The 10,277-nt window shown below is 45.7% G+C and overlaps 1 protein-coding gene across 6 annotated transcripts in view; it reads right to left on the bottom strand.

Annotated features, from left to right (window-relative positions):
• Positions 1 to 208: 208 nt before the first annotated feature.
• si:dkey-178k16.1 (band 4.1-like protein 1) overlaps positions 209 to 10,277 on the bottom strand; it is a 36,114-nt gene continuing 26,045 nt past the window's right edge. For 4 of the 6 annotated variants that reach the window (XM_036532858.1, XM_036532861.1, XM_036532859.1 and 1 more), the window contains exons 15-16: positions 9,470 to 9,619; positions 6,734 to 8,293 (exon numbers count right to left, since the gene is read on the bottom strand). In XM_036532858.1, the coding sequence (XP_036388751.1) occupies positions 7,034 to 8,293; positions 9,470 to 9,619 (1,410 nt within the window). In that variant the 3' untranslated portion in view covers positions 6,734 to 7,033. Of the gene's footprint in view, positions 593 to 1,138; positions 1,265 to 1,850; positions 1,932 to 2,679; positions 2,776 to 3,428; positions 3,585 to 3,910; positions 4,262 to 4,920; positions 4,972 to 6,733; positions 8,294 to 9,469; positions 9,620 to 10,277 lie in introns of those variants that run through there. The other 2 variants (XM_036532863.1, XM_036532862.1) reach the window with 2 other exon arrangements.

The following is a 10,277-nucleotide window of genomic DNA, read 5'->3' as shown; positions in this document are numbered from 1 at the left end:
CAGGCTCAGTTCCAAAGATGACTTTTTTATTTTTGTTCTTCCTTCAGCAGGAGCAAAGGTGGGGGTGGGGAGGAGTCCTAGTGCAACAGTGAGGTGCAGACAGTGATTTAGGGGTTCCTCCTGGCAGTAGGTGGTGAAAAGGTGACAGGCAGTGTGTGTGTGTGTGTGTGTGTGTGTGTGTGTGTGTGTGTGTGTGTGCATATGTGTGTGTGCATATGTGTGTGTGCATGTGTGTGGCTCTGGGGAATTTCTGGCCCAAACAGCTGATCCAAGATCAGTTTACCTACCCCTAATGCAAGCCAAACAATTACATTTGAGACATGGCTAGTTCCCAGGATCTACAAAATGTCTAACCCTGTCAACTGATCCAGGATCAGATCACCCACCCCTCATCCTATCCGAACAATTTTGTGAGAAAGATAGGTACTGGTCCAGGATCAGCAGGTGGGGACAGTCTCTATCTACAGTGTGTGTGGGTGTGTGGGCCTGGGCGTGGGGGTTTCACACAGCAGGCTGTAGTTGGGTAGTCCCAGTCCAGGATCCCTCCTGCCTCCATTCCCAGGGTTCCTCTCATAGCTGGTGAGGATCAGGACTGCAGGAAAGGAAGGCACACAGTTTCAGACCCAACACAAAAACCACTTCCTGTTCCTGTGCCAACAACCTTCTCCATGCCCACTGCCACTCCCAAAGCTCTGTGGTAATATGGGGCTTCAGCCTCAGCAGCCATACCTCCTTGCTTCCTAGCTCACTCAGACTAATATTCAATCCTCTCAAGCAATTGCTCAATGCAGCGATACATTACGGAAATGGGAGTTTTATTTTTAAACTGCGTGGTGAACCATCAGCATGAAATCATATTCAATCAATTCACAGGCAGCTAGCTGCAAGGCATCAGACCGCCACCCTTTTCCAGAGTATAGCAAGGTAATGCTCATCAGAGCCCTCATACTGAAATACACGCAAATGTTGCATGTGGCTGCATTAGGAATAATCAGAGCTGTATGCATGAATATGAAATTATACCCACTGCCACATCTGCACATAGTGAAGTGATCTCTTATGCTGTATTACTTTTTATTGTGTTATCGCCTTTAAATAATCAAAGCCAATATACTGCCATCTACTGGAAAATCATAAATTAATTTACCTCTGATTTCCTGTGTTTCTCCTGAGAAGAGGATTCGGTTTCCCTGACAACCACTGCCTTGGTTACCAGCATGTCAGGATGCTGTTGCTTGGCTTCCTGTATCGCCATTGCGAGGGCCTGAGGATAAAGTTAGGCAGTCAAGCAACTGCTTTAAATATGGGCCCTGCCATGATAACGCAACCGGATAAAATTGTACTGAAACAATATGCACATGGCAGGCTACACAAACTGTACCTGGATTATACAGAACATTTCAATATAATGTATAATTAGAATATTTTAATTCATTAAGGCATTACAAAGTTTCTAATTATGAAAACAGACATAAATTTACCATATTTCATGAGCATGGAACGCTCTATACAGAATGAAAAGTGGAAAGTGGAAAGTGGCTTGCCTACCATCAAGTTTCACATTTCTATGAATATCAGATCATGGTGCTAATGTTTTTTTTTTTTTTATTAAATGCATCACAAATTTAATTGGGGATACATCAGGTAAGCCAAAGACAAATTTCCACAGCAAATGGACAATAAACTTACTACTCTGTTGTACTGTATTATATGCCATTAAAATATGTCCCTTCTTCATGGAATACTGTTCCTAGACATGAAAGTGTAGTACATTTGAAGTGCAAATGTTTCACAGTTTCTCTGCTGCCGTGTCAGGTTTTTTCGCACCCGAGCTCTTCTTCCCAGCTCACCTGGTCCTGGTCAACATCCTCATCTCCAGTAATGATGATCCTCTTCTCGATTCTGGTCTCTGAGTAGCCCCCTTTCACTGTCTGCAACAGAAGCACCTTTCTGAGGTCCCGTCCATGTGCACGCAAGCATATTCACAGCCCTCTGAGCCACATCACACCCTCCCACTCAGAATGGGATGGTGTCGCCTGGCCAACAGCACCCCTCAGAAAACCCCAACAAACTGAACAGTGTACTAATTAAGTACCCTTTGCAATTAAGTAGCTTAGTAATGAACTTTTCCCAAAACTGTGACATGGTTTAATCAAAACTGAGGACCGTTCTGCTATAACCAAAGAGGTTGGAGTTAAAATGTGCAGTGGAAAGAGAGAAGTTAATTTGTCTTTTCAGAGGAATATCTACTCACTGATAAGTCCTTTTCTACTTTACATTTAAGTTTCATTTTGCATTTATTCATTTGGCAGACACTTTTATGCAAAATGACTTATAAGTGAGGCAGAGTAAACAAGCAAAAAAATCACAAAGAGTCTCTTTAGCGATTCTGTGGCTTTCCAATATCTATTCCATGAACTCTAACAAAACATATATATATATTTTAAACCATTAAACATTTCAGCATATGAAACTATTGGACTGTTAAACCTCTACCCATGGAGCAATCCCTATATTTTGGGTTACACAATGTAGTTGTACTGCATATACTGAGAAGAGCCATGAAACAGTTGTGAATAAACCCTGCCCGCTGAGAGTGCCCGTCACAGTCATTGCCTGTTGGAGTCACCTTGTCCTGAAGTTGTCGAACTGGAACTCAGAGAAGAGAGGGGCAGTTACCTTAGTAACATGTGTTGTGGTTGCTGAGGTAACATTTTCCGTGGAGACAATCACCGGGGAACCGGGTGCCTCCCTTCCCAGGGTGTCAGCTTTCATCTGCAGTGGGAACATCAGGCAGGATGATTCACACACGCACAAGTACACATGCACACATGCACACAGAAACACACACACACACACACACACACACACACACACAGACACACACACATACACACACACACACACACACACACACACACACACACACACACACACACACACACACACACACATACACACACACACACACACCCCACAGCTTCAGCTGTTAGAGCCACTGCAGTGTATTCTGTAATATTCTGGTCACATATGCCCTGGCCCACCATTACAGGACAGCAATAATTACTTTCTCTAAGATTACAGTCTCCTCCTGTAATGTATTAACATTGCTATAAGAATTTGCATTTGTATTCTAACAAGAATTATTTCCACAATCTGCTGTTAATTATCACTTTGTATAACAAAAGAAATTGAAATACACATTCAAAACACAGATCAAGTTAAAGGGCACTAATCTCACTTGCTTTTTTAAAAGTATTTGATAGTGTTTAGATTTGCATGTTTGATCATCCTACAGTGATTATGTCTTCAGCATGGAAATCCAACAGTAGAAATTGGCTGCTAGTCTCTGGTGACAGTAAGCGTAACACTCCTTTAACTGGCACTGTTTGTGTAGGTGGCACTGGACAGGTGAACTGCACTCTTACCAGGTCGGAAATCTCCATGACAGTGGTGGTGACCTCTGACCCGTTGGGCTGCGTCTCTGTCTTCCTCAGCACCTGGGTGGCAGTCACCTCAACAGGGTCCTTCCTGAGCGGCGGGGTGTGGCTCAGGACGCTGGGGTCTCTCCTGGTCACTGGAGACTGTAAAGAAGAACATACATACACAAACACGCATACAGAGACACAGACACATACAAACACACACACACACATGCACACACACACACACACACACACATACACAGGTAAGGTTCTGCTAACAGTGCAACATGGAAGTTAAATTTCTGAAAAGAATTCTGCGTGCATCTGCAGGGTATGCCAAGTGATCATGTCCAGGGGTCTGGGGGGGAAGAAATTATAAACCAGGTCAGGAAGCTGAAAGATGCAGGTGACAGGCCACAGTCTCAAAAGAGGGCATGTACTCTTTGGGGGGGGGGGGGGGGGTGATCCCAGGCCCAGGCATTTACCTCATGAGGCATCTGGTCCTCCAGATGCATGTCCTCAGCGGAGGCAGCGTCCTGCACTCCCATGAGGCGGGCGGAGTAGAAGCGGGAGGTCTCCTCGAAGTCACTGCGGCCCACCTCCGGCACCAGGGGCTTCTCCCCCAGCTCCGACATGCCCCGGGAGAACTCCTCCATGCCCGCGTGCAGGTCCATGATGACGGTGAAGTCCACCTCCGCTTCCAGGCTGGAGGTGGAGCTGACCGTGATGCTGGAGCACTTGCGCTCAATGCCCAGGTGAGTCTCCTTCAGGTAGAGGGTCTCCTGCTCCTGGGCATCCTCTGGGGGAGTGCTGGGCCTTCTCTGCCACGGCTCCCTCTACAGGTGAGACCAGAAATAACTCAGTATCAGTATCAGTATGACTCTTTCACACTGTTTCAAACTGTTGTCATGTCAGTGGAGGTGATATCAACTCCATTCACAGAGGAAAAAGACTCCCAAAGATGCAGAGAATTTGTATTTCATGCAGAGATGGTAACACACAGACAGCATACACATGACAGGGAGCATAAAGTATGTTTTGAGCTTTTGAATTGGGAAAACAGACATTGCCAAAAATATGTCCTAGGGTGAGATGATTCAAGGAAATTGGGGATCAAAGACAGCAGCCAGCAGGCAATAGTCTCAGAGTGTCAGGGGTGGGGTGAGGGCAGAGAAAGGGGTGGAGTGGAGGTGTGATGGGGAAGCAAGTGGGAAAGTGAGGGTGGGGAAAGAGTAGAGAGAGGGTGGAGTTAGTGTGGGATGAGGGGGGAGTAAAGGGAGGAGTAAAAACAGGATAAAGAGTGGAGTGAAGGTAGAGTAATGGTGGGGTGCAGGAGCAGTTGAGGTCTGATGCTGGTGGAATGAATCCTAACTACCATTCTGAACACCCCTGGGCCAATGGGGTACAGGCCACCTACTCCTGAACATGCTCAGTGAGAATGAGGCATAGGAAGCACTCAAGTGACGCTTTCTAAATACAAGGAAACACGAGAAACCTGAGCTTCATCGAGTGGCTCTTCCTGAATGGCAGAGGAAGCGAGTGGCTCCTGCAAACCCGAAAAGAGAAAGACAGTCTTAGTCCGGAGTTTTCCCCAGTCTTCAGAAGCAGTCTGCTGAGATACAGAGTGAATGGGATGGAACCACCCAGCAAACTCCCTCCCAATACAGTGAGGAAAACTACTACACATCCTAAACCAACACACAGGTAACCCCCAACCCTATTACTCTTCCGAGGAACCACTTTGTCCTGTTGATTTGTAAATGACAATTTGGTAGTAAACAGCCCCCTGCTATACAGTCTTTCATAGACCGAAGAGGAGCTGTTCATGCCTCCAGCACTCCCTCCACTGTCAGTCACAGTAAATGACAAGATTGATTCAGATTTAAACTCCAAGATAAACAAGAATGTGAAAGGCTGCTTGTGTGGAGGATATTTAATCAGATGCTCAGGATCACAACTTCTTGTCATTTTAATGCTGTTGTTTAATGTTGCTGTTCACTTGAAGACTAAGGCCTAGATTCAATTAAAACCAACAATGTTTGCAACACATGGAAAATATGAGTTCAATGATTGAATGCTGATTACATTAATGCAAGGATACTGTTTAGAAATTAGAAAATTCAATTATATGATAACAGTAGTGTTTATCCCATTGAGAGTGGCTGGGCGTGGCCATAAGTTGAAAGCCATGACAGGCTGCTTGTGCAGCCAATTCCTGGTGAGTGTGCCAAATTGTGAGAATGAGTCAATGCTACCAAATTTACTGCCAAAAAATGTGGCATAATGTATTCCATTCACACCTCGACGCTATGGACATCAAACGTCCTAAATTTGAACATGATCCAGCAATTTTGAGAAAACTTAAATATATTGTTTTGTGATCACATGTGGGCATGGCTGGGTGTGGTTGGGTGTGCCTGGGCGTGGTTGGGCTTGGACTAAGAGTAACGACAGGCATTCCATGCACGCTGCATGCATAGTAACGTCCTCTGCTTGAAAGGGCAAGGTCATTACAGCTATAACACCAGTACAGATAGATGCGTACTGCCATATCTAATGAATAAATGTGCACATTAAGCTATAATGTCTTTATCCAGAACTGCATATTTATCAAGGTTGCATATTTGCATATTTATCAAGTAACAAGTCTTTCAATCTTGCCTTTTATCCACGGAAAATCTGTAAATCTAGTGAGCTACAAAATATGCAATCAAAATGCAAATGAGTGTGCCTAATTGTGTTTATTATTATGCTTCTTATCAAACTACACTGGAATCATAATTACTTGTGAACGATAAAGTAAAAACATTTCCAGAAATTTTTTATATAATCCTAGCTATTCACAATGTGTTTGATTCTAATGCACTCTTGGCCTCCAGTGAAGGACTGAACTTCATCCTGTGTTCCACATGCTAGTGTTTGCTGTACTCAGTGCTTGTTGTCTACTGGATTTCTGCAGACCACTGAAAACATTGGGTAAGGGATATAAAATTTATATAAGTCACAAGCATAAAAAATTACATAAATATGTCAGATAGTTCTGGAACATGCCAAGTTATACTTAACACAGTATACCTTTAATGCCACATAGTTTTAGTTGATTTACGGACCTTTCAGCCAAACTTGACCCAGAAATGTCTGAGACCATGTCTGAACGTCCATCTTTCTGCTCTTGGGCAGCTTATCAAAACGCAACAGCACGAGGACATCTACAACCTTCAGAGAGATGGCAAGATGAAAAAGCTTTCGTTTCCTTCACAGCAACCCTTCGACGCAGCCACCGGTGCTAACTCAGAGCAGAGGGTGTTGGAAGGAAAGACGTGGGTCCAAGATAGTGAGGGGAAGAAGGAGGGGGGAAAAGCCACAAGCCAAAGCATGAACACTACTTCACTAGAACCAGCACGCAGCCCTCTACAGGATTCTATGATGTGCAAGCAGTTAGAGGTGCAGAAGGAAGAGATGGAGCAGGATGGGGGGCGGCCGGGAGAGATCCCCTCTCAGATGCAGGGAGAATGAGCTGATGGCATCAGCCCGTGAGCCCGGGACAAAGTGCATCACACTTCCCGCCAAATGTTCAGGCACAGAGGTCTCATGTTAGTGCATTCGGGTCATGAATACGAGGAAGGAGTGCATGTTGCAGAGTGTCGTCTGAAGCTCATGCGATGCTTTTTGGTTTCCAATGACAGATGCCAGGCAGTTAGGGGGGTTACCGCGTGCTTCCTCTGCAGGGTTTCCAGAGCGGAGTCCCTGACGGTGCTCCTGCTATTTCGGAGCAGTGATCCGTTCTCTTTCGCCCTCTGGGTTTTCACGGGAGGAGTTGGAGGAGCGTTCCTGTGGTTGGATGAACTCTTTGAGTTAAAGAATTGGGTTTCTGTGGGTCCCAGGTCAGTTTTGGGAGGATCTGCATTGCAAAGTGTGTTCTTGATAGCGCCAGTGCTCTGCTTTGAGAATGGCCCCACCCGCTGCCACTCAAGGTCCTCTGGAGACTCTATCTCTGTGGGCCGGTGCTGCTCAGCCCCCTGCTGCTGGGACAGCTCCCCTCCTTCACCATTTGATGTAGTGGAGGACAGGACTGGGTGAGTCTGCAGTGGGTGGGAGGAGACCTCATCATCTAGCTTAGTCATTTCAGAGGGTCTTTCAGTCGACTCCGTCACCTGGTTGTCTTCTTCTCTCCCAGGGACTCGACTCTCAGCTTTAGACGGAGCTGGTTGTGGTGTGTTTTTTCCTCCTCCTTTGCGTGCAGACTTCTTTGACCTCTCAGGTTTCAGGGGAACAATCTTTTTCAATCCAGAGTGGACCCCTCCCGCCACTCTCTCACCCTTCTCCGGCTGAAACCCTTCCTGTTTGTTGACCCTTTCTAGAGCCTTATCTCTCTCCATATGCTCGGGGTTTGGATATTTCTGTTCACTAATGTCAGGGTTTATCATCCACTGTTTCTGTTCATATTCCTCTCTGTCAACAGCGGGGACGCTTTCACCGCCACACTCCAGCTGTCTCTCTGATTGTTTTTGTGCTTCCCTCTTTGCGACCTGTTTCGCTTCAGCCTCCACCATCGAGTCGGAAAGCTGCGCCAGAAGGGCCTCTACCTCCTCTACTCCCCTGGGACGGTTTTCAGAGCGCACTCCTCCATCTGCAAGCTGGTCTCCTCTGACTTTACCCTTCCTCTCTGTCTTTTTAGGTCCCTCTGTAGCGTGAGAGAGAGGGACTTTCTGTGAGGAGAGAGTTTCTCTCCCAGTAATCGTGTGTTGTTTCCGTGCTCTCATGTTGTCGTCCTTCTGATCTTTGGCATCTTCATCTGTCCCACTGGAGGAAACGGACCTTGATTTCTGCCCCTCCTCAGTCTCTGCTGGTGTCTGCGCTTTATTCCTCTGTAAGAAGAAGTCCACACAGACCGCCTCATCCCCTCGCACATTAGACCAAGTTTGGATCCTGTTCACACTACCTCTGTCTTGGTGTTTGCACGGGGAGATAACTCGCAATCTGCAATCTCTACAACAATACTTCTGACTACTTTTTCAAATATCAACCCAAGAGACATTCCCAGAGTAGGTCCAGTGACCACTGCCTCCTGCAGAATTGGAACGGCTTATGCCTGCCTAACTGCTGTTGTTTCGGTTTTATTCCTGTTCTCTTTCCTGCAATCCTCAGACAGAGGTGTGTTATAACCATGGTCATCTCCAAGGCCCTCAAACCAGGTTGCGTTATTATGATGTATGCTGTTGAATGCTCCAATTTGGGCCAGAGTCATTTCTGCTTCTGTATTCTGGTTCTCAAAGTCAGGGCTGTTGTCTCTGTCTTTCATAGACTATTGAGAGAATTGGAAATGATCCTTCTCTACTTCCTCCTCCTGGTCATCCACTCCCATCATTCCACTGTGAATTGTTTCAGTAATTCCCTTTCTTCCCTAAACTCCTTCCTTGTTCCCCACATTGACCCATTGACTAAAGGGGGTGGAAGGGAAAAGCAGTCCTCTTTTTTCCTCTTATGAGTCAAAGGCCAGGACATGTTGACTAATGTCTTTTATCTATTCATCAATAAATCAATACCCATTCCTCAGAGGCCTATATGTCGATATAGATTAAACACAGTTATAATACCCTCCGTGTATTAATAGGATACAGTCACTGATAGTTCACTTCAACATATTCTTTTTTGCTAAACAAGAGATTTCTGCATTTATTCAACTCCTACTCATTGTGACAGTTAGGAGTATATACTCCTCAGACAGGTTGGTAGGACTTTGAAGGACATTCCCTAAAGCTGGGTAATGACACTGTCTCAGTTCACAAAAGCTTAAAAGAAAGCATCAGGCCTCACAGAGGAATGCCATCTGTGTTTTACGTGGTGAGAAGCTTCGGCTCAATGTTTGGGTACTTTTAAGTTTACGCTTCAATTTCAAAAGGTCATTATGAGGACAAATAAATGTGAGGTTGAATATGCCCACCCCTGACAGCAAAAAACCATACAGATAATAATAAAAATGTCCCTTTCCACCCACTCCACCCCAGCTCCAAGAACCACTCCCTCCCTCGGCACACACTCACAGCCTTCTTCTCGGGCGTGGCTCCAGGGGAGGAGCCAGAGCGCCGCTTCTCTCTGTGGACCAGCTTGCTGTTGGGTTCCTTCAGGGCCCTTTTAAGCTCATTGATGCTGGCCTGGTGCTTCAGAAGGACATCTTCTGACTTACCCAGGAACTGTGGGAGAGAGAGATGGAGAGGGAAAGAATTCATTAACGCTAGAGAGAGTGAGAGGAGGACGACAGTCATTAACACTACCAGAGAGAGAAGGGGAAGACCACACAGTTATTCACACTACCAGAGAGAGGGAGACCACACTATCTCTTAGCACTACCCAGCAAAGGGAGCAAATTCACCTCCCCAGAGAGTGCAGTAAATGATAAGACACATGAATGAATAAATGAATGAGAAAATAAAGCAGAAATTCCAAGCAGGTGGAAGTCATTGTACAGCCCGACTTATTGCCAAAAGATCAAAATCATTCCTGTGAAACAGTAGGGTTTTTTTTTTCTAAATTTTGACAGAGGTCTTAACCCAAATAGACAGGGGGATGATTGTGGTTAATTTAAATCATGAAATCCATTCCACAGTTATAGTGGTAAAACGGGGTAAGATAAGCACTACTGCTATTTTTCAGCAGTTTGTTCTGCTTAATTTCTGGCCACTTTTCCTCTACTGCTGCTGCTTCTCGGCAGTTGAACGGCACTCATTTAGACCAGAGACATCCCCTGCACAACCTCGCCTCCATACCACAGTACAGCTAATGTCATATAAGGGTCTGGGGAGGGGGAGGTAAAAGCTTGCACCCCCCAGGGTCAGAGGTCAGATAGGACCT

This window comes from Megalops cyprinoides, chromosome 7, assembly GCF_013368585.1.
Source record: "Megalops cyprinoides isolate fMegCyp1 chromosome 7, fMegCyp1.pri, whole genome shotgun sequence".
Classification (NCBI taxonomy): domain Eukaryota; kingdom Metazoa; phylum Chordata; class Actinopteri; order Elopiformes; family Megalopidae; genus Megalops; species Megalops cyprinoides.
Note: the sequence above shows the minus strand (reverse complement) of the source record. Positions and strands in the feature narration are given on the sequence as shown.